We start from the raw sequence: 24,327 nt of genomic DNA on the forward strand, positions 1-24,327 counted from the left end.
GAGCTCATTTAAAAAAGGTGTTCATCAAGAGAATGAGAAGACAAACCACACACTAGGAAAAAAATGTTTGCAAAAGATATATCTGATAAAGGACCATTATTCAAAATAGACAAAGAACACTCAACACCAAGAAAAAAAAAACCCGATTAAAAAACGGGTAAAAGATCTGAACAGACACCTCACTGAAGAAGATATACAGATGTCAAACAAGCACATAAAAAGTGTTCAACATCATACGTCATTTGAGAATTGCAAATTAAAACGAGATGCTACTACATACCTATTAGAATGCAAAAATCCAAAACACTGACAATAACAAATGCTGTTGAAGATGTGGAGCAACAGGAACCCTCATTCATTGCTCATAGGAATGCAAAATGGGATAGCCACTGTGAAAGACAGTTTGGCTGTCTTTGGTTTCTTACAAAACTAAACATAATGTAACCACATGGTCCAGCAATCACACTCCTTAGTATATACTGAAATGAGATGAAAGCTTACGTCTACACACAAACCTGCACATGGTTGTTTATAGCAGCTTTATTCATAATTGCCAATACTTTGAAGGAACCAAGATATCCTTCAAGTAGGTGAATGGGTGAACTGTGGTACATCCGGATGATAGGATATTATTCTATTCAGCTTTAAAAGAAATGAGCCATCAAGCCATGAAAAGACATGAAGAAAACTTAGATGCATATTACTAAGTGAAGGAAGCCAATCTGAAAAGACTACATACTCTATGATTCTAACTATATGACATTCTGGTAAAGGCAAACTATGGAGACAGTTAAAAGATCAGTGGTTGCCTGATCAGTGGAATACAAAATGGTATAACAATTTTGGAAAAATGTTTGACATTTTCTTAAAAAAAAAATACCCCTACCATATGATACAACTAGTTCACCTTGGGTATTTACCCAAGGGAATGAACAGGAAAGATATGTTCATATAAAGACCTGTATATAAATGTTTATAGCAACTTTATTTGTAAGAGTCAAAAAAATAGAAACAATCCAAATGTCTCTAACAGATAAAAGGCTGAACAAATTTTGGAATATCCATAAAATGGAATACTACTTACCAATAAAAATGAACTGTTGATGCAACAACATGGATGTATCTCAAAATAAGTGTGCTGAGTGAAAGATGCCAGACAATGAAAGAGTACATACTGTATGATTCCATTTGTATAATAAATACTCTAGAAATTACAAACTAATCTGTAGTGACAGAAAGTAGGGGAGAGGGGGAAAGAAGGATGGAGGGAAGTATTAAAAAGGTACCTGAAGAAATGTTTGGGGATGATGGATATATGATTACTATCTTGATTTTGGTGATAGTTTTATGGATGTATGCATATGTCCAAATTTAGCAAATTGTACACCTTAAATACATGCAATTTACTGTATATCAATCAGACCTCAATAATGCTGGTTTTTTTGTTTTTTTGTTTTTTTTTTTGAGATAGAGTCTCACTCTGTTGCCTGGGCTAGAGTGAGTGCCGTGGCATTATCCTAGCTCACAGCAACCTCAAACTCCTGGACTCAAGCAATCCTCCTGCCTCAACCTCCCGAGTAGCTGGGACTACAGGCATGTGCCACCATGTCCGGCTAATTTTTTCTATATATATATATTTTTAGCTGTCCATATACTTTCTTTCTATTTTTAGTAGAGACAGGGTCTCGCTCTTGCTCAGGCTGGTTTCGAACTCCTGAGCTCAAACAATCCGCCCGCCTCGGCCTCCCAGAGTGTTAGGATTACAGGCGTGAGCCACCGCGCCCGGCCTAATGCTGTTTAAAAGAAAGATAGCTATCATCCAGCACAGAACCATGCTTTGAGAACAACTATTAATGCCATCTCACTATGAAAATGACCAAAGCTTTTTTCCCCTCCCCAAGACAGAGTCTCACTCTGTCACCCCAGGTAGAGTGCAGTGGCATCATCATAGCTCACTGCAACCTCAAACCCTGGGCTCAAATGATCCTCTTGCCTCAGCCTCCTGAGTAGCTGGGACTACAGGTGCATGCCTGAACGCCTGGCTAGTTTTTCTATGTCTAGCAGAGACAGGGTCTTGCTCTTGCTCCAGGCTGGTCTTGAACTCCTGAGCTCAAGCAATTCTCCTGCCTCAGATACCCAGAGCACTAGGATTACAGGTGTGAGCCACCACACCCAGCCATGACCAAAGCTTTATAGGAATTCTGATCACCAAATTAGCAAGAGTAGTGCCTATATCTGAGAAGAAAATACCTACCTGTACCATGGAAATTTGCCTAAATATTTTTCAATTATTTTTCCTTACGGCCTCTGTGGTAATTTAAATTTCAGTAATCTGTGTATTTCAATTGCTGTGGTAATTCTCCTGGCTTTATATGTCACTGTTTACTTTGTCCCTGAACACCCACCTAATCTAGACAATTTCCCTGGCTCTCCACCTCTCCATTTATCACTTACCACTTACCACAGGAATTAACTATGAGCTCAATGGAAGTGAAGGATGGGAAGAAGGCCTGGAGTGCAGTGGGGTTAGAAGACAAGTGCAATCTGCCTACAAAAGATCATTTGGAGCTGGGCTAAACCCACCACCAAGATTCTGAACACAAATCCAGTCCCAGATCACTAGTAACATTTACTGGATTGTTGATAAGCTCCTTTCCTCCATGTTTACAATCAGGTTTTCCAATAACAAAGTTCTCAACTAGAATACTGAGTTATTATGGGAAGAAATATACAGTATCCAAGAAAGTAATGATATGTAACTGACCCTTGCTTACTCTGGAATTGTGAGGGCCCGGGCTGCTACTCAGCCCCATTGGTAGAGCAGTGATGAGCACCTTGCTTTGCTAGTAATATCAATAAATAAATAGTACATTAGTAAATAGCAGTTGAATAATTTAAAAAAAAAAAAAAGGAATTATTTAGTTAAGTCCTTACCTAGCTTATGCCTTCTCTTTGTCTTAGCATTGAGGATTGCAAAGTCCTAAACCTCTCTGACAGAATAAAGGATCCTCTTTTGGCTAAAACCCCCAAATTTTAGAGTTGCTAGCCATGGGAGGATGTTCACATCCCATTTGCTTTCACTCCCTCCCCTTGCTAATCATTACTAGATTTATCAAAGACCCCTCTGCTTACTTCATCTGAACCCCTGTGCCCTCCCGTTTTCATGGTTCTGACATGACAGTCCTTTCAGACCACAAAGAGTTTCTTCTTAATAAAGGACTGCTGGCTGGGAACTGGTTCTGGCCAGTCTCCTGAGGATGGACAGTTCATAAATTTGTGCCCTACCTTTCACCTTTTTATGTATAGCACCTAATTATAATGCATTTAAATGTTAAATCTCCACCTCAAAGTGATTGCAGGATGTGTGTTACATACCTATAAGCCCAATACCCGTATGTGGTTCTCCCTCATGAATATTCATAGCTCCTCCTGTAGTAGCCTGTTGAATATGTACACTTGGCCAATCCTTTCAGCAAGAGTTCCCATCTTACTCCCTCCCAGTGCCTGTCTCCAGGCTTCTGCCCACGCTACACTTCCCAGCCTGTCAGGATGGCCAGCCTGCAGATTGTAACCCTTTATAAGAAATAATGTCTCCTTTCTAAATTTATAGACTTGGCGACTCTTTTTCAGTCGATAGTATAAAAATAAAAAAAACTCTGGTATCTGGGGCAAAGTCTTACCTCCTTTCTTTCTGCTGTCTGCTAAATAAAGCAAATATTAGAAAGAAAAGCATCTAGGCCCGTAAGTATTGTAGGTCTCTTGGTTGTTTTTAATCTGGGGCCTTTGACTGCCAGGCCCAGCTCAACAAATTAACGTTTTTTCTAGGTTAAACAGGCTAGGCTTCAAAATTCTTCCTTTCTCCCACTATTGAGTTAAGATGGTTAGAGACCTTGGACTCCTGGGTCCTTTCAGGTGACACAGGAGACCAGGTTGGGGACTACGGGCTAGTGTTAGCACTGTGAACTAGGAGATGACCAAAGATGACCTTAGAGTCAACTTAATTTTGCAGGTGAGGGAACACAGGCCTAAGGAGGACCCAGGTCTCCAGCCAACCAGATTCTCTACAATGCTGTGATTTGCCTGAATGAGCGTCCTAGGTATAGTGGCAGGGGCGTGTCTGGGGAAGGGGTTCAGAATTTGGAGTGCGACAGACCTGGGTTCGAACAGAGCTCTGCTACTCGGTGGCTGTGGGGCCTCCCACACACGTCCACTCAGACCGTCTGCCTCCTCATCTGTCCGCAAGCCTCTGAGCAAGGCCTCGGCGAGCCTGCGGCAGGGCGGACAGGAAGCCTGGAGGCCGGGATGGGCCGCCGCGCTGCCGCCCCCTGCCGGCCGGCCGCGTCCTCGCGCTCGCCAGCCCGCGCCCAACGCTCGACTCGAGGGACGCCCGCGGCCGGATGCCCTGCGTCCGCACCCTCCTCGGCCTCCTGGCTGCCCTGGCGGCCTGTGGCGCTGTCGCCTTCCTCGGCTACTGCGTTTACTTAGACCGGAAGCGGCGCGGGGATCCCGCGTTCAAGCGCCGCCTGAGGGACAGTGAGTGCGACGGAAGCAGAGGCGCGGCCGGGCCCAGAGGGCCGCCGGGTGGGCGGCCGGGCGGGCCGGGCCCACGGGGCCGAGGCTGGGACGTGAGTGTCGCCGCCGTCGCCGCTGCTGAGGGGCCCGCGGGGCCCACGCCGGCCTCAGGATGGGCCTCCCCACCAGCACGTGCCGTGTTGTGTTTGCAGAAAGAAGAGCTGAGCAGCAAAGGGCTGAGGCGCGGGCCGCGCAGGTGCAGTGCTTTAGATACGCCCAGGTAGCTTTACAGATGCTGGCCTGGCCGGCCTCGGGTCCCTCAGGTGGCCCGGCAGGAGGTACTTCCCGCGTCCCCGCCCGCCTCCGGGAAGAGGCCTGCCCTCAGGCCCCGTAAGTTCTGCCAGAGGTTTAGTCTTTACTCTCTTCTTACTGAAGGAAGGAGGAACAGATGGGGCTATAAAAAGGCAGCTATGAAGTAAACATTGTGGGAACGCACTTATGTTCATTGGAAGAAGGAAGGGGAGCCTTTGCCCTACCAGAGCCGCACAGGACACTTGGAAACCCAGGCCCGCCACGTATCGCACAGTTACATGGCAATAACTTAGACCTTAGAATCAACTTATTCTGACCCTACACCACCGATTTTTGTCTCACAGGGCCTTTCTTCCAGCCCAGAAACAACGCATCTTTGTGTTCTCTAAAACAGAATTGCTTTTTTTTTTTTTTTTTTAAGATGAGGTCTCACTGTATTGCCCAGGATGGTCTTGAACTCCTGGGTTCAAGCAATCCTTCTTCCTCAGCCTCCCCAGCAGCTGGGATTATAGGTATGAGCCACCACGCCTGGCTTAGTTTTAAAGATAACAACTGCAGTCATCTTGGTGATTGGCGCCAGCTTTAACTAACTGAAATCAGTTCTAAAAGTACTACATGGAATTCTTAGGTTCTTCTATGAAATTTCAGAAGGAATTCTCAACTATCATTCTTTCTGTCAGTCAGCGCCTATTTGTGAGCCTCTTATGTGTGAGGCATTGTCCTGAGGTCTGGCAGAGGTTAGCAACAGGGGAGTAAGAATAACCCCTGCCCCCAAAGAAGGCAGTGGACAAGGTCAACAGATGTAACAAGAATTTAAGAGAAGCTAGATCATTTTCAGGGTAGGATTATCTTGGAGGGTGTTATATTTACCTATTGTTGTTTTAAGCTTAGTGGCTTAAAATGGTATCTATTTTGCTCCTGAATCTGCAGTTTGAGCAGGGCTTGGTGGGGATAGCATCTTTTTGCTCCATTCAGCTTCAGCCAGGATGGTTCCAGGGCAGGATCTTGGGTCATCTGAAAGCTCACTCCTTCATGTTTGGTAGTTGGTGTTGGATGTTTACTTAGCTGGGACTGTTAGCCAGACCACCTTAGACATGTCTTCTCTGTGTGGCCTGGGATTCTTGTTTGTATAGTGAGCTGGGTCCCAAGGGTCAAGCAAGCACGCACGCGCACACACACGCACACGTGCGCACACACACAGAGTTATATATGTAGAGAGAGAGCGTGCCAGACCACGTGCCTATGTGGGTGAGCAGATGGTGCCACTTCTTGCATCATGGAGGCATACTCAAGCTCAGTTTCAAGGGGAGAGGAAATAGACTCTACCTATTGATAGGGGAGGCAAGATTCTGAAAGCACATATGGGACTGGGAATATTTCTGTGGCTGTTTTTGGAAAATGCAGTTTTTCTGCAGAAGACTTTGGAGAGGAGGTGGCATTGAACTGAGCCTGGAAGGGCTCTTGATTTGGGGCCTGGTTTCAGGGAGACAACATTCAGGATGGAGGGAAATGCATGTGCATAAAAATGCAAAGTGGGGGATCTGCCAGACATATTCAGTAAATCAGTTTGGCAAGGGAGTCATAGTGAGGAATAGTGGGAGGTAATGCTGCAGAACTAAGGAGGAGTTGAATTAGGGAAGTCTTGCTTTTAAAGCCAGGTTAAGGAATTGAAATTCAATGGGGAATACTGAAGATTTCTAAGCAGGAATTTTTTAAAAAGAAGGAAAAGTAAAACAAACTGATTGATTAGGCAGGGGTGTGCTTGATGGATTGGAAGAGAGAACAAACAATTGCAGCAATATAGGGGAGAGGTAATAAAAATCCTGAATTATAGTAGTGTCAGTGGTAACTGGGAAGAATAGATAGTTCATGCTGCCTGATTAAAGGATCACAGTGACTCTCAGACCTCAGAGTGCATAAGAATCACCTGAAAGCTTATTAAAATGCAGATTCCTGGGCCCTACTCCCAGAGATTGATTTAGTAGGTCTTAATGAAGCCCAAGAAACTGCAGTTTTAACAGCTCCTTTAGGTGATTCTTTATGAAACACAGGCCTCAGGTTCTATACTCTTCCCTCTTCTCCCTAGAAGGATCCTTACCTTCTCAAAAGTGATCTCAGATGTAGTACTCTAGACCTCGTGTCCCAAGTTTCATCTGCCAGACTCTGTCACCTGGACACTCTGTTGACACCTCTAGCATGTTCAGAAGTAAATTCATCATCTCATCCCTTGCTCCTCCTCCTTCTCCTCCTGTTTTCCTATGATGCTTCTGATATCACCAGTCTCCCTGCTGTGGCCCTGACTCATCATGCTTCAATATCAACTTCATCCACCATAATCAACATCCAATTTTTATTTTTTTTCTGATCTACGTCATATATATCCTACTCCTCTTCTATTTCCATTGCTTCCATGCTATTACCTTCTACCCAGGCTATCGCAATAGTTTCCTACCTTGTCGCCCTGCCTCTAATCATGCTGTCAGAATAAATTCCTTCTAAACTGCAGCTCCAAATGTGTAACTCCTTGTATTAGCTTCCTACTCTGCAGATCAAAGACCAACCTCAGCTTGGCAACACGCCTTCCATGGGTGCCTATTCTATACTGACTGCCTTATTTTTCTAAGGATTGGAAATAATATATGTAAAGTCCCTACTCTAAAGCTGGTCTTCAGTAGTGGTAATTATTGTTGCTGCATTCACCCTATCATAATCCAGCTAAATAAGATCACTTTGGTATGTTCCCTGCAGTTTTGTGTTGCTTGTACTTTCTTCATCAAACTTTCACTGAACCTCTCCACATCTCAAATGTTATCTTTTCTGAGAAACCTTCCCTGATTCTCTAACCAGGATGTAATGTGTTTGTACTTTGAGCCCTAGAGGACATCAGACTTATTGTTATACCTGTGTGATGCCTTTCTCTTTGTTATACTGTGGGCTCCTTGGGGATCAGCACAGAAGTCTTGGTCTTCTCTTCCTTCCAGTTCTTCCTAGTGTCCTGCCCTTGCTCACTAAACATCTATTGAATGGAACCTGTGGTTGTTAGTGATCATTAGCATGTTTGCTGATAAAAGCTTAAAAGACTCCTCTCTAGGCTCATCCCATTTTAAAAAGAGAATTCTTAGGGAAAACAAACAAAAGCCTTCTGGATATAAAAGATTGAGGCTGAATTGACTGGCAGTAGAGTTGACATTTTAGGCTAGGGTTTGCCCATTCTACCTTGAAATACCAGCCCTAGGCATATACCAATGATGACACCATCTTGTGGGTGTGGTTGCCTTCATGAACCAGGCTGCAGCAAACCAAAATATCCTTCTGAACACTCACAAACTGCTCTGCCAGCCCCCCACTATGTCCTTTGCCTCGTTCCTTTTTTAGGGTGTGAGTACAGAAGCCTTAGCATAGCTGCTTGCCTCCCCTACTAGAGATTTACTGCTGCATGAACAGGTATCAAAACCAAAAGACCAAAATGCCCCCAAATAGCCCTATCAGCCAGAGAAATCATTGCAACTAAATCAACAAGCACTGTTAATATCCCAGGCAAGAAAGTAATTTTGCAACATACAAAACTACCTTTGTTATATTAATTACAGTAGGATTTCTGCTGTGTACCTAGTAAGCTGGGTAAAATACGGATAAAAGTTATTATAAGCATCTCAACCTAATTTAAATATGCCATGTATTTTTATCAACTGAAACTGTAACTCCATTTTAGAAAACTGGTTTAAATTTTATAAAGAACAGCTACATTTGTCATACTTTGGATTTAGACACTAGGTTCAGGCTGTCCTTTTTAAATAAAAATTTTGATCAGTAACCATATACCTTACATTCATTACTCATTGTTAAATATTTTATGAATCTTTTAGTTGTGGGATCCAGAAAAGAATGAAATATGGCAACAACTTTTTTTGCAAGAGGTACGGATGGGAGAACTTTGGTTATCTAGAGGTAAGAATGTAACATTCTTTTGTAAGTTATTTTAAAATTGATATTCAAGAAATATTTATTGATTAGTATTTGTATGTCAAATAACTAGCTACATGTGTTAACCAGTTTGTTCCAGTTAAAGAGAAACTATCCCAGCATTTTCACTTCATCACACTGTCCCCCTCCATTACGTTGGTCTTCAAGTTTATGTTGACAGTCTCAAAAGTGGGAGATGGGAAAACAAAGCCAAGCATGAGAACACCTCTTTTATTGTCATGTAAAATTCTAAGTAAATGAATTTTACAAATGACTTAATGTTAAGAATCAGAATTTTAAAATCTTGACTGGTTTACAGAATTTTCCGATTTTCTTAGAATATTCTTAATAAAATACTTACTTTTGTTGGTAAAATCATTATGAATGACCATTTTTGTACTGTGTTTAATGTGGTGATGCCTATAGGGGCTACCATACACTTAGTGGTCATAAACTATATTTGAATTATAATTTATTCCCACCTAATTCCAGATGGATTTGCGAAAACTTTACAATATTGTCAATATTGGCGGTAGATAATATATATTATGTATTTATGTATAAATATTATATACGGTAATCATAATGTTCTTATTCTGGTGTTAAACCCTGGAAAGGAAAAGAAGTTGTCTTAAGACTTCTTAATGTAAGGGATAACTGATGTTGCTGGTAAATCAGCATTGCACCCATCAAGTACTGTATTTGTTTAAGTGTTCCAAACTCCTGTATGCCTGTACCTATTTTTGCCTTTCTGTTCTTTTTTCAAAAGAATTTTTCAACCCATATGTAAGTGGGTAGCATCCTCCAGGATTTATAAAAAGAAAGAAGTCACGATCCTAGACAACTCACAGCAACAGCAATGCCCAAGATTTTTACTTTATTGAATGACCTAAAACCATATAAAGGTTTTGAGAAATGAAGAAAGTTGCAGCCATTCAAAATCATTGCACATTAATTATAATATGAAATTTTAGTATTTTACTGAGTACTGTTCTTTGCTTTTAGATGGAGTAATTTCTTAAGTGGATTAAATATATCTGCCAAATATTTATGGGAAAATGAATAGTTAGAACTGACTTAAATGGTATCAACAGGAATGACTTTACACAGCTAATGAAACTTAAACTAAGGACCTTTGCACAGGCCTCGTCCAAGGCCTCCTAGTAAAACTTTGTATTCATAATTTCATATTCTTTTGTTTTTTTGACCCACAAACCACACACAAGAATTATATTCTTTTTCTTAAACATGGGCCCTCAAATTGTGTAAGCTATGGACCTCACAAAATCTGGATTCATCCCTAGATATGGATACTTCCTGGATATAGGGTCAATTAAAATAGATAAAACCTTTCAACTTTAACTTTTATTGAATTGGGTAGTATATATAGGTAGGGAAGAAAATTCTAAATTATAAGTCAAAAGAAAAAATAACATTTTATTCCCATGCACTTTATGTTTAACAGCTATCATGTGATAGTTTAGATTTTGAGGTGGTTAAGTTACAAATATTTTGATGATTAGAACAAAAATTACAAACTTGGGTTTTTACATTTTTTCCTCTCTCAAAGGTGATAACATTTTTTCTATGAACCCTTAAATTGATTCATTAGCTCTCTAAGGGTTATATACTTTTTTAAATCATCCTGTTATTTTTGAAGGAAGGGTTATATACTTATATAATTTTAATCCAGTTTTCAATCTTGGCTGTTTATTCTTTAAATCTCCATCAAACCCCAAACCAATTAAATCACAATGGGGTGGAACCCAGGTGTATTTTTAAAAATTTCCCTAGATTACTACAATATAAATCCAACATTGAGAACCAGTGTAGTACTCTAATGTGGTAATTTTTCACCTAGTTTTGTGCAATCTTCTTGACATTCTCCATTCCCCTTTGCCATCTCCCCAGTTTTCATTACTTTGCTATCAGGTAGAATATAGTTCTACAGCCATCTCAATTGTGGCTGTCTATAAGGGACCATAGGCCCAATAATTTTGATTGAAATTTCTAGGGAGCTGGTGTGATTAATTGAAAAAATTGTATCATCTCCATGAAGCTATAATATTGTTAATTTCAAATAAACCTTAGTGAAATACTAGTACAGCATTTCAGGTGAGAAATACCGTCTTATTAAATGTGGGAGAATCTGAGAAATACATTACTAAAAACTCAACGATGAAATTTCTCATGTTGAAAATGTACAATTAATTAAAAACTACATAGATACAAAACCTAAGTCTTAAAATCTACATAATACTGAGAAAGCTTGCTTTGTGTATCTAAGTCAGGTCATATCCCTTAAAGTTTTTCAGTTTAAGCTTAACAAATCTTTGGAAAACATTTTTTTCTGTCATGCACTTTTCATATGACCATGTATTTCAACCAATAAATGGAAAATTAGTTTCAGTTAATAAGAACCCTATATATTTAACTGTAGTGAAATATATTTCCTACCTAGTTACATGAAGTATGTCAAAATTTCAATTTCTATGATTATATAATACCAGAAGAGAGGCAGTGTACTCTAGTCTCAATGGTCAGAAAATTAGGTTCTATTCCTAATTCTGGCATTAATTAGCTTTGAAACCTTAAATCATTTCACTGATCTTTGCCTCGGTTTCCTAAAAGTAAAACTAAGTCATTCCATGTTCTAACTTAAACAGAAATGCTATGATTAATTTCCACTCTTCACAAGTTTTTATTGTTTCTTCACAGCCACTCATTCTAAAACCCACTTTAAAACTTTACTTAGAAATCATAGTTCATAAATTTCTTATTTTCTCCCCCTGGATATGCAATTCATGTTACAATAAATCTTGTTTCAATTCTGATAATTAAATCTGTTTTTAAACTTTCATTTAGCTAGAATAGATGTTTCATTTGTAATTATGTTACCAATCACACATGCAAAGATAACCCATCTCATGTTAATAAAAGCAGTCCACACCTTAAAAAAAAAACTCAGTACCCTGTCCCTCATATACCCAAATTGCAGGACGTGAACTTTTCCAGTGCAAGAGTACAATTCTAAACAGTAAGAATACACTTACTGTAATTTGCCTCATAAATTACTCACATTGCAGCTTCACCATGGTGAAGCTCAACATTTCCCCCATTTGTTGTACTCTTCACAAGACTTGTTTATATAGTCTGTAGTTTGATATGCTTTTTAACTTTTAAAGTTTGTTGCTTTCTTGGTAATTTGTAGAATGTCTATTTTGAAGAACTTCAAAATTTTGCTCAAAACTTACCAATCTGTTTCAGGAGAACATAGAATGGGGGTTGAACATCTCAGCAATGCCCTTTTAGTGTGTGGGCAACCACAGGAACTTCTGAAGGTTTTCAAACACACACTCCCTCCCAAGGTATTTGAGATGCTGTTGCACAAAATTCCTCTTATTTGCCAGGTGAGCACATATTTAATTATCTTTGACAAATGTACACCATAAACAACCATGTTGGGCTTGATTATATAGAAATTACGAAGTATGTGTGTGAATTGGCTAAAATTTTGAGTGCAATCTCTGAATTTTTCATTGCTTTTCTTGCTTTAAGATGAAGCAAGCCTATTCTTTCATGTTCCTTTGACTATAATGAACTGTATATTTTGTTGAGTATTATACACGTTTCAACACTTCAACTTTAAAGTAGAACAATACTTCTGCTTTCTATTAACATACAAAACATAGAAATCACTTTGGTAAATATAAGCATACAGGCTAGTGTTCTCTTAAATACAAGTTTAGATTGGTATCAATGAAATCCATTCATAAGCCAATTGATTAACAGGTATTAGTCCACTTACATTTTACCGAACTGTCTGGTATACTTACACATCAACTAGAATTTCCTACAAATGTTTGGATTTCCTTCAGGATTCATTAGTCATAAGACATTACTGTAACTTTGGTTCACTTTTTATTAGACTGATCCCATGTCATGGCTAAGAATAAACTGTATATTATCTATCAGACTCAGAATCATTCATTAGACTCTTAGGTTTTGAACAAAACACAAACAACAGACTCCAGTAGAGCATAACAGTTAACTCTCACAGATGGGATGTTTCCTGAAGATATATGCAAATGTCAGTAGGACAGGAATGTGTAATGCTCACCCTGACACAAGGGAAGCAAAAAAAGGATTGTGGATTGAAATGATTAGCAAGTAACTATTTTATGTATTTACCAGCAATTTGAGGCAGACATGAATGAACAGGAATACTTGGAGGACGATCCTGATTGAAAAACATTTCACCGTATCCACAGTCCAGTCAGAATACTATGGTACTATATAGTATAAACAACTGCTCAGTGATATTTCCATTTATTTTACTTTTAGTAATAAAAATTTTTTTCTATCTCATACATGATTGACCACATATTTTGCTTTAAAATTAACAGTCACAATTGAAGAAACAATGGTTTATTTTTCTAATCAAGTGACCAAACTGCTGAATCTTAAGGCGTCAATAAATGTTGCATCTTATTACTTTCATTGAATAATAAAACCTTCTATTTTGATTATTCCTCATAAATAGCAATTTTCTTCCTCCGGTGGCTTCCATTTGCCAAACAGTCATGACAGATGGTTTAAAATGGTGGCTACTGCTTTCAGGGGGTTCTATCAGATGACTCCTCATTTCCAGTGCAGCAGCTCTTAGCAATCTTTCATCAAAAGTCCATCCATCAGGACTTCTCTATCGTGGCTGGCCAAGGAGTCCTGCTTTGGCTGCCAGAGCTTCATTCTGCTGAATATGATATTCCTGAAATCTCATGGATATTCTTTGTGTCATTTTTAAATATTTCTGTAAGCAATGTTCTGAACAGGTGGTCTAGAAATAAAAAGGGAAGATCCAAGAGGCAACACAAAATAACAATTTTTAAAAATGCATGTATTCCAAAAGAACAGCCAGTGGGTGCTTTTCTTTTCTTTGAATATATCTGAGAATTAAATATTAATATTAATGGGTAGCAAGTGACCATAGCTTTCAATTGTTGACACTTTAATGCATTGACAAGAATATATACTGAATGCCTACCAGTTTGTAGAAACTAAGAACAATGGAATCCCTGCCCTCAAGAAGCTTCTGGACTCGATTTTCTGCTGATGTGCTTCAATATTAAGTGTAAGCCCACATGCCTATCCCCTTATTCAGACTGTTAAAATGTAGACCCAATAGCAAGTTTGTTCCTTTTTAATAAGAAACCTCATTTTCAACGTTCTTAATTCACAACTTTTAAAGAAGAATATTATACTCCTAACTCAATTATTTAATAAGTACTTATTTTTTGCTGGTTATATGCTAAGTTCTTGGCATGCATGTTTATCAACATCTTCCACTGAAGGATGTTTATGTCATTTTGAGCAAATATATAAGTGTTCTGATGAAGGACATTAAAAGTTAAGATTTCTAATAGGGTTGGGTTTTCAGAGTCCACCTATGCAATATGAGCCACCAAATTCAAGCTTTGCTTTTTCCAAAGTCAACTAGAGTTCTCAGGGCCAGAGAGAAAGGCTGTGTCAAGTTTCTCTAGCCAGGCCATCTTGACTGAAAGATAATTAGTAAGAATCTTTGCTGTGGAACAATAACTCAGCAGCCCCAGGCATCTCTAAAATGGTCTGCCTTGGTACAATATGGCTGTCATATTAAATTTGGCATTGTTAAACTCAGTGAGGCCAGGCGTGGTAGCCCACACCTGTAATCCTAGCACTTTGGAAGGCTGAGGAAGGAGGATCACTTGAGGCCAGGAGTTTGAGAGCAGCCTGAGCAACATGGAGAGACCTCATGTCTGCAGGAAAGAGAAATATTAGCCAGCCATGGTGGCATGTGCCTGTTAGTCCCAGCCACTCAGGAGGCTAGGACAGGAGGATTGCTTGAGCCAGGAATTGGAGGTTGCAGTGAGCTATGATGATGCCACTGCACACTAGCCTGGGCAACAGAGCAAGACCTTTTCAAAAAATCATACCAAAAAACAATAAAAACCCCTCAATGCCATGGGGTCCTTGGCTGTTTCAGTGCCTCCAAGCAATGGAACATAAAAGGTAGCCCAAATTCCTGTAGTAAGTTGGAACAAGTGAAATGCTTAGGGTGATCCTATTTATATTATTCATGACAAGCCTGGAGAATTTGAGCAACATGTTTTCATACCTCTTCAGGTTTTACTTCTCTTGTTGTGAAGTCTTTAACACAGTCCAAAAAGCAGGTTTCTGTAAGTTTATTGTAGGTCCCAAGAAATTCCTTAAACTACAAACAAATCAGAAGGTTCTTTAATATTTGGTTTTTAAAACAAAGGTGCTTTGAAAGTTAAATTACCAATATTTTGTATTTAGACAAAATATCCTGTAATACCTGAAATCATAGGTTCTTTTGCTAACTTAAATGGGTATAATATGATCTATAACATAGTCTTATTTTCTAGTTGAATATTTTTTCCGTATCAGTCAAATGAAAAATACACATGCTCTATATCGTTTAATATCCACTTTTGGAAACGAAATAGAAACATTTATTTTGACTGACATGGTTGCATCCAGTGGTACCTTTAACTTTTTTTGCAAACTCCCTTTCACTTAATTAGAATACCTTACCTGTTTTATCTGATCAGATTCTGGTATTTGCGCAGCCATTTTCTTTTGGTACGTTTATTAGTCACCTGATTTAAAAATTGAAAAAAAAAAAAAAAAAAAAGGTTGTTAATCTATAAACAAATGATTTAGGCTAACTGAAGAGTTAGGTAATCATTATTCATATTTTGTAAATTTCTGTGTATGTAATATGCCACCCCCCACCAGTTTCCCAGATCATTAATGACAATAGAGTTTTAAAATATTAGTAGCCATGCTAAAGAATTGTAACTTCAGAATAGACAGAGCAAACTAATTTCACTTAATAAAAGGAAGGGGCTCTTTTTTTAAAAAAAAACTATTTAAGCAACAGAAGTTTGGATTTTATCAAAGACTATTAGAACTTGAATGGGCCTCAGTAGTCATATTATAATACCCTCATTTTTCAGGTAAGAAACAGCCTCACTGGAGACATTCAGGCAAAAGTTGTACAACTCTCAGAACAATAGGGACAAAGGGGACCTTTTCAACTTGATAAAACATCTATAAAAAACCCCATAGCCTACATCCTTAATGGTGAAGTAGACAATATTTTCCTAACATTGTGAGAAAAGATGTCCACTTTCACCACTCTTACTCAACATACTGCTGAAAGTTCTGTCCAGTGCAGTGAGGCAAGAAAAGCAAATGAAAGACATAAAGACTTAAGAAAATAAAACTGTCTCTATTTGCAGATAACAAGATTGTGAACATAGAAAATTCTAATGGATCTAGAAAAAAACTTAGAATTAACAATTGAGTTCAGCAAGGCTGCAGGATACACAATAAACATCCAAACATCAATTGTATTTCTACATATTAGCAATGAATACATGTACACTGAAATTAAAAATAAAATACCATTTATAATTACTCAAAAAAAAAAAAAAAAAAAAGGGATTTAGGGGTAAATCTAAAAAATCTAACAAAACATGTATATAGGGCCTGTATGTTGAAAACTACAGAATGATGACAAAAGAAATCAAAGACCTAAACAAATGGAGAGACATACCATATTCACAGAGAAGATTCAATATAGTTAAGAATGTCAGTTTTCCCAAAACTGATATACAGGCTTATTGCAATTCCTATCAAGATCCCAGCTAGATTTCTTATAAATATATACAAGAGAATTCTAAAATTTATATGGAAAGCAAAGGGACTATTACTAGAATAGCTAAAACAAATCTGGAAAATGAATAATAAAAGTAAACATGATTTCAAGACTTACACAGCTATAGTAATCAGTGCTGTGTAGTATTGGTGTAGGGACAGACAAATAGATCAATGTAACAAAGAACTCAGAAATAGATTCACACAAATAAACCCAACTGATTTTCAGTAAAGGTATAAAAGCAATTAGATGAAGGAAGGATAGCCTTTTAAACAAATGGTACATCCATAGTCACAAACTTTAACCACGAATTAAGTCTCTCACCTTACATAAAAATTTACTCAAAATGAATCAGGGACTTAAAAAGTAGAAGATAAAAGTATTAAAACTTTCAGAGAAATATGAGAAAATCTTAGGGCTTTATAGCTAGGTAAAGAGTTATCAGATTTGATATCAAAAGCATAATCCATAAGACGAAAAATTAATAAATTAGACTTCATCAGAATTAAGGACTTTTGACAAATTACTGCTAAAAAAATGCTTTGTGAAAGATATCATTAGTAGAATGAAATGACAAGCTACAGACTGCGAGAAAATATTTGCAAATTGCATATCTAACAAAGAACTAGTAAGTAGAAGATACCAAGAACTCATAAAATTCAACAATGAAAACAACTAGAAAATGGGCAAAAATTATGAGAAGATATTTCATCAAAGAAGACATACATATGGCTAGTAAACACATGAAAAGATGTTCAACATCATTAGCAACTAGGGAAACAGAAATTAAAACCACAATGAGGCCCAGAGTCATAGTGCATCCCAGTGCTTTGAGAGGCAAAAGGATCACTTGAGGCCCAGGAGCTTGTGACCGGCCTGGGCAACAGAGTGAGACTACGTCTCTACAAAAAAGTTTTAAAAATTAGCTGGGTGTGGTCATATGCAACTACCATATGACCCAACAATAGCATGTCTGGGCATTTATCCTAGAGAAATGAAAATTTATGTTCACACGAAAACCTGTATGTGAATGTTTATAAGAACTTTGTTCATAAAAGTCAAAAACTGGAAACAACCCAAATATTCTTCAGTGGGTGAACAGTTAAGAAAAACTAGTACATGTATACCATGGAATATTATTCAGCAATAAAAAGGATGAGGTGTCAATATATAACAACAGCCTGGAAAATTATGAGTAAAAAAAAGCCAATCCTAAAAGATTATATATTTATACAATGACAGCATTTCCCCACCCCCCCCCCCTTTTTTGAGACAGAGTCTCGCTCTGTCACTGGGCTAGAATGCCATGTAGCTCACAGCAACCTCAAACGCCTGGGCTCAAGTGATCCCCCTGCCTCAGCCTCCCGAGTAACTGAGACTACAAGCATGCGCTACCTCATCTGCCTAATTTTCTCTATTTTTAGTAGAGACAGGGTCTCACTCTTGCTCAAGCTGGTCTCAAACTCCTGAGCTCAAGTGATTTGCCTGCATTGGCCTTCCAGAGTGCTAGGATTACAGGCATGAGCCACCCGGCCCAACCTACAATGACAGAATTACAAAAATGGAGAACATATTAGTGGTTACTAGGGATTAAGGAGTGGGTGGGATACGAGGGAAGTGGGTATTGTTACAAAGGCAAGGAGAGACCTTTGTACTAGAATATCTTGACTGTATCAATATCCTGAATGTGATATTGTACTCTTTTGTAAGATAGTAACATCTTACAAAACTGGGTAAAGGGCACAAGAGATCTTTGTATTATTTCTTATAACTGCATGTGACTCTATAATAATTTTAAAAGAAAAATCAGCCGGCACCATGGCACATGCCTATAATCACAGCTACTCAGGTGGCTGAGGCAGGAGGATCACTTGAGCCCAGGGGTTTGCAGCTGGAATGAGCTATGACTGGGCTACTGCACTCCAGCCTGGCTAAGAGAGCAAGACCCTGTCTCTAGAAATATAAATAAATGAAAGAAAAAAAATGATTCTGTACAACTTTATAGTCCTTGCCAAAGAATAAGATACAAGTTCCAAACTAGAATTCTTTTGGATTCCCACTAAGAAAAGAATCTGAAAAGATCCAAGAACTAGGAAGACAACTTTTTTTTGGAAGTATTAAATGAAAGCATTGTTTTGTGGGAACTTTAAAAATACAAGGGTAATAAAACAGGCATCAAGAACTTGGTTTACCAACAGGCTTCCAGCTGAAAGTACAAGAGGTCACCCACTAGACCTTGGGCCTTTTGTATTGATGAACTAGTACAGTACACCACTGTCCTTCAGAAAAACACGCAGCAAACTGGACTTTCTACAGGTCACACCAAAAAAGAAAACAGATCTGATTTCCTTACTTATAACACCTTAGAAATTTACATGATTGCTAATAGTAATACCAAAATCTCATTCTCTTTTTTATTCCTATCCTTGTATTTCTTTGGGTTAAAATTCATATTTACTGACTTTTCAACCAGAGGTCAGAAAGGCAGAAAGTATGAAATCTTTAAATGTTCTTTAAGTTTCTTTCTTTTTTTTTTTTTGAGACAAGAGTCTCACTCTGTCACCCCACCTAGAGTGCCATGGTGTCAGCCCAGCTCACAGCAACCTCAAACTCCTGGGCTCAAGCAATCCTCCTGCCTCAGCCTCTCAAGTAGCTGGTACCATGGGTGCGTACCAGCATGCCCTGCCAATTTTTCTAATTTTTGTAGAGACAGGGGTCTCAGTCTTGGTCAGGCTGGTCTGGAACTCCTGACCTCAAGCAATCCTCCCACCTCGGCCTCTCAGAGTGTAAGTTTCAGAGACTGGAACAGTGTGCTGCCTTTACCCTCACTTTCCCCTTATACAATTCATGGTGACAAATGATGGCTGTTATTGAGAAGTCTTTGACAAGATAGATGAGGAGCACCCCAAGTAGTGTTGGTGTGAATATTCTTTATTTAAAATTATTTTTTTGATATTGTCTTTCAACATGCATTCCTTAATCACTTGAACCAAGGAGTTCGAGGCTGCAGTGAGCTGTAATTGTACCACTACACCCCAGCCTGGGCAACTGAGTAAGACCTTGTCTCTTAAAAAAAAAAAAAAAAAATTATATAAACACACACACACTCTCCTTAAACAGTTTATGTTTCTTCTTATAAATAAAATAAAGGTTATCACACTATAAAATATAATTTATTAAGTTTTTGGGAAATAAAAGATAAATAGTTCTACCATTCAAAAACCACTATGGGCCGGGCATGGTCGCTCACGCCTGTAATCCTAGCACTCTGGGAGGCCGAGGCTGGTGGATCACTCGAGGTCAGGAGTTCGAGACCAGCCTGAGCAAGAGCGAGACCCCGTCTCTACTAAAAATAGAAAGAAATTATCTGGCCAACTAAAATATATATAGAAAAAAAATTAGCCGGGCATGGTGGTGCATGCTTGTAGTCCCAGCTACTCGGGAGGCTGAGGCAGTAGGATTGCTTAAGCCCAGGAGTTTGAGGTTGCTGTGAGCTAGGCTGATGCCACGGCACTCACTCTAGCCAGGGCAACAAAGTGACACTCTGTCTCAAAAAACAACAACAACAACAACAAAAACAAACAAACAAACAAACAAACAAAAAACCCCCACTATGTTAACATTATGATTTTTCTCTAGAATCATGATTAAATATTTTAAAAATATTTTTCCAGACCTACAATTAATCTCAAGAGCTAGCAGTCAGCAGTTTTCTTAAGTCTGCTTAAATCTCCAAAGCTATTTTCTATAGGCACCAATATCAAGATTATGGTACACAGAATTGTAAGCAATTGTTCTTAGAAAATACTAGAGACAATTGAGTGAATAAATGATTTTCAGATTTATTTGCTAGTTTGAGGTCTTTTAAATCTTTCATTATTCATTTTGCAGTAATTTAATCATAAGCTCTTATAACTGACAAAGTCCAACAGCCACACAAACCACCTGATGATGAGAACAGGTAGGACTGTGGTTGTCCTTTTATTTGATCCTAGTTTCCATATATTATAACAAATGTTGTTACTGTAGAGGCAAAGATCCAATCAGGGGTTACCTTCTGGTTATATCTCTGAAACCTGGAGAGGGAAAGAAGGAATTAGAGAGTTCTAGAGTCCCTGGCTGTGATCTTGGGAATGATTACAGCAATGCTGTTATTTTTATGCCAAACAAAATATAACATAGAACCAGGTAACTTAAGAGTAAAGGAAGATCTTATTCAGCCATCAAGCTCAAACCTTTTCTGGTGCATGAGTTTCCTTTCTGTTCTGGAAAAGTTGTTCAACTTTTGCTTGAATGTCTCCAGTGAGGCTGTTTCTTACCTGAAAAATAAGGGTATCATAATATGACTACTGAGGCCCATTCAAGTTCTAATAGTCTTTGATAAAATCCAAACTTCTGTTGCTTGAAATGTTTTTTTAAAAAAAGAGCCTCTTCCTTTTATTAAGTGAAATTAGTTTGCTCTGTCTATTCTGAAGTTACAATTCTTTAGCATGGATACTAATATTTAAAAAAAAAAAACGTATTGTCATGCTATCCTTATTTTTCCATGTAGTAACTATACATTACACTTCTTTATGGTTGCCTAATAATCCTAGGAGGAATGGTCAGAAATATCAAGAAACTTACTAAACAGCTGGGGCCTACTAAGTAAGTAAGGTGTTTGGACTTCAAAATCCAGTATTTTCCCCCTTCATACCCCAAAACCTAAAACCATCTTCCAAATAGCCAAACACATGTTATAAGGTAAATGATTAAACTTAGCATCACAAAACATGGGTCTCAACATTAGTTGTTTTATGGTGTGATGCAATAAGGTACATAGCATCACCTATGTGGTATTCTTGCCAAAATGTTTATCTGACTGTGATCATGAGGGAATAATTAGGAAATTCTACAATATGGGATAACTTCTAGGATGACGGGACTGGTCTTAAAATGTCAGTCATAAAGAAAAGGAATTTAGGGCTGATCTAGATTAAGAAGCTAAAGAGTCATGACAACTAAACACAACTTGTAGACCTTGATTGGATCCTGAATCAAAAAAGAAACATTTTTGAGATTAAAATAAAGACATTTTGGGGATAATTGGGGAAATTTGAATATATTAAGTATGATAATCTTATTGAGGCTCTGTAATAGAATGACCTCAAGGACATCTATGCTGTAGAAATTAGGGTTAAAGGTCATGATACCTGAAACTTATTTGCAAATGGTTCAGGAAAAAAAGTGTATTTATATATATATATATGTAGAGAAAGAATGGGAAAGAAAAATCAAATCCAGTAAAAAATGCTAACAACAAAAAAGAAATAAAGAAAAAATCTCGTAAGCCATATTTTTTGTTCTAGGGCTATCAGTGTCTTTTATTCATTAGGTCAAATGTCTAAATTCATCTGAACTAACTTGTTTGATATAACTTAACAGGACTCTACCAGATGACCTTTTATTTTAGATTATTTGCAGCAGGTTTAGGAAGTTATACCCTTCTAATTCACAGCTGTAATTCATCTTATCATTAACCAGAGCAAAACGTACTTTGGAAAGACTACTGCATACTACTTTCAGTTTGAAAAACTAGCTTCAAGGCAAAAAGTATGAACCTAGGAGTACTAGACTAGATGGGGACGAGACTACTTGGGTTTTGTTTTTTGAGAGAGGGTCTTGCTCTGTTGTTGGGGCTAGAGTGCAATGGTGTCATCATAGCTCACTGCAACCTCAAACTGCTAGGCTAGAGCAATCCTCCTGCCTCAGCTTCTCACATAGCTGGGCCTAAGTAGTTGAGTTTTAACATCAGCTGTGATACTAAAGGACTTGTAAGATCCAAATTATTTATTCAAGTCATTTTAACGAGTGCCTATGCTCAGACCTTAGAGACTAGAGGAGAGAAGTCACTGTTTCTTTCACAGCTAAGTTACACCTAGAAAATAAGGGAGTTAATCTCCAAGGCCTCTTCCAGCTCTGACATTGTCATTCTCTTTTAATAAACATATTATACAACAAATTGTGAACAAACAGGTACAGCCTATGAACCCAATAATGAAGGGGAAAACGTAACTGGTGTAAAAAATGATCATTAATTACAGAAACTCATCAAGATACCAAAAAAAAAAAAAAAAATTCTCCAAAGCGGGGCCCTTAAGGTCCCTTTTAAGTCTAGACTTCTACGAAAGTAGACAACTGAGATATAAAAAAGTAAAATTCTTTTTTTAGCTTTTATATCGGACTACATTTTTTTGCTTTGATTAATCTATTTTAAAGGCTCTAGTAAGGCGTAAAGGGAAAGCTCTAAGCGCCACCTCGAAAATTAGCGCATCAGGGAAGGAGTGTTGCCTCTGGTATTCCGTCTACAGAGGATATTTCAGTTAAAGGAGGCTCTTCTACCTGTCGGCTCAAGGTCACGGTGTGGTTACCTTACAGTCTAATTCTCTCACTGTCCCAAAACAAGACTCTGACTTCCCAAATCTGGGTTGGGGCTGGCTCAGGGCCTCAAGTTCCTACCTTCACCCCGCTGACACGGCCCCTGGCTAGGTAAGAACCCGCCCCGAGGACGCGATGCCTGGCTCCGCAGCCCCCGGCAACCCCACGTACACGCGGCGGCCTCCTCCGGAGACCCCACCACCTTTCCGGAGCATAGCCTGCTGCCCCCCGCCCGGGAACCAGGGATTCTGAAGGCAGAAAAAAGAGACCATACTCAAGCACAGGCTCTCGCATCCAACATCTGTACGAGGCTGGGGGGCTGCGCTGGGTTGAGTCTGAGGACAGAGGGTCAGGATCAGGGCAAGCGCTGCGGCCGCTCCATAGGAAAGAACACGTGGGAGCGGTGATGTCAAGAGCACTTAAACCCTTCTACGCTGATTCGTTATAACGCGAAGACATCTAGAGGAAAAAGCCGATATCAAGAGCGAATTATAAAATCACCTAAGAATTAATTTCTGTGGTTTTGTGCTTAGACAACGCTCTTTCTTTCTGACTTCCTCGTCAATAACGACCCGAATCTGTCGAAACTCTTTGGAAGCCTAATTTACTTAATTGGGTACCTCAACGGTTTCCAAGAGCTACACTGTAAACGGTCCCTAATACACACAAGTAGTGTTACCAGCTAAGTCGGGAACTCTTCAGATCTTTGATGAGTCTCGAGTTTTACTTAATGTTAAATCTTGTGGGGCAATGTGCTACCTTAAAAAAAAATAAATCCACCCTGTTTTAAGTATTTTGTCGGGAGTTTGTTTCCACCCGGAGAGGGATGGACGAGCACCGAAGAGCACTTAGCTTTTTGGTTGGATGGTTTGGATGATTTTGTTGGTGCGCATGCGTGTTGTGTCTCAAGGGCGGGTTTAAAGGAAGTGGGCGTTGATCAGCGGGCAACTGAAGCTGTTGTCAGGTTAGACCTGGGACGGCGAGGTTACCGGGCGTCCTGGAGTCCCAGAGGGGTGAATTTAGGTGTCCGATGGTTGCATCTAGAAGGGTGTGTAAGACTCTCTGACTGACGAAGGCTATTAAGCTTCTCATATGGGTGATTTTTAAAACAATAGCGTTTCAGTTTTATCTGCTGGACTCCCTAGTCTCAAACCTTAATCCCGCTTCCATATCTGTTTGGTTTTGCACTACCAGCTCTCGAGTTGGGGAGTGCTCTGTTAATTATGGTTATTGTTGCTTATGCGGCCGTTCTCTTGTCACCCCCACTTTCAGATTCATTTGCGTGATGCATTAATAGACTGATTGGAATTAATGGGTAAATAGGACTTTATAGTCATTTCTAATCCTGGATTAAATACCAAAATTTAAATTTTCAGTTTAGTGGATTTAGACATTTTAAT

At 38.8% G+C, this 24,327-nt stretch overlaps 2 protein-coding genes across 8 annotated transcripts; one reads left to right on the top strand and one right to left on the bottom strand.

Annotated features, from left to right (window-relative positions):
* The first annotated feature begins 4,369 nt into the window (after window positions 1-4,369).
* On the top strand, window positions 4,370-13,157 carry TOMM20L (translocase of outer mitochondrial membrane 20 like). Its single transcript, XM_069487260.1, has 5 exons — window positions 4,370-4,533; window positions 4,725-4,768; window positions 8,691-8,772; window positions 12,055-12,197; window positions 12,982-13,157. Exons 1-5 carry the CDS (start codon window positions 4,398-4,400, stop codon window positions 13,033-13,035), a joined length of 459 nt encoding a protein of 152 aa, XP_069343361.1. The 5' UTR covers window positions 4,370-4,397; the 3' UTR covers window positions 13,036-13,157.
* On the bottom strand, window positions 12,907-23,389 carry TIMM9 (translocase of inner mitochondrial membrane 9). 7 transcript variants are annotated; one of them, XM_069487261.1, is made up of 5 exons: window positions 23,202-23,389; window positions 20,746-20,829; window positions 15,382-15,446; window positions 14,942-15,037; window positions 12,907-13,624 (listed from the first exon to the last, which is right to left on the bottom strand). In XM_069487261.1, the coding sequence occupies exons 3-5, from the start codon at window positions 15,418-15,420 to the stop codon at window positions 13,490-13,492; spliced, it is 270 nt and encodes an 89-aa protein (XP_069343362.1). In that variant the 5' UTR covers window positions 15,421-15,446; window positions 20,746-20,829; window positions 23,202-23,389; the 3' UTR covers window positions 12,907-13,489. The 7 variants fall into 7 exon arrangements, with proteins under 7 accessions (XP_069343362.1, XP_069343395.1, XP_069343389.1 ...); XM_069487294.1 differs by having other exon boundaries at window positions 12,907-13,537; window positions 23,202-23,386; XM_069487288.1 differs by having other exon boundaries at window positions 12,907-13,540; window positions 23,202-23,386.
* Between the last annotated feature and the right edge of the window lie 938 nt (window positions 23,390-24,327).

Source organism: Eulemur rufifrons, chromosome 2, assembly GCF_041146395.1.
Source record: "Eulemur rufifrons isolate Redbay chromosome 2, OSU_ERuf_1, whole genome shotgun sequence".
In the NCBI taxonomy this organism is placed as follows: domain Eukaryota; kingdom Metazoa; phylum Chordata; class Mammalia; order Primates; family Lemuridae; genus Eulemur; species Eulemur rufifrons.

Coding starts and splice junctions, on each gene's coding strand:
- TOMM20L (XM_069487260.1), top strand. CDS start 4,398: ATGCCCTGCGTCCGCACCCTCCTCGGCCTCCTGGCTGCCCTGGCGGCC. Junction 4,769..8,690: donor CTGAGGCGCGGGCCGCGCAG/GTGCAGTGCTTT, acceptor TGAATCTTTTAG/TTGTGGGATCCAGAAAAGAA. Junction 12,198..12,981: donor AAATTCCTCTTATTTGCCAG/GTGAGCACATAT, acceptor TGTATTTACCAG/CAATTTGAGGCAGACATGAA.
- TIMM9 (XM_069487261.1), bottom strand. CDS start 15,420: ATGGCTGCGCAAATACCAGAATCTGATCAGATAAAACAG. Junction 15,038..15,381: donor AATCTGATCAGATAAAACAG/GTAAGGTATTCT, acceptor ATTTGTTTGTAG/TTTAAGGAATTTCTTGGGAC. Junction 13,625..14,941: donor GAGAAGTAAAACCTGAAGAG/GTATGAAAACAT, acceptor TTTTATTTCTAG/ACCACCTGTTCAGAACATTG.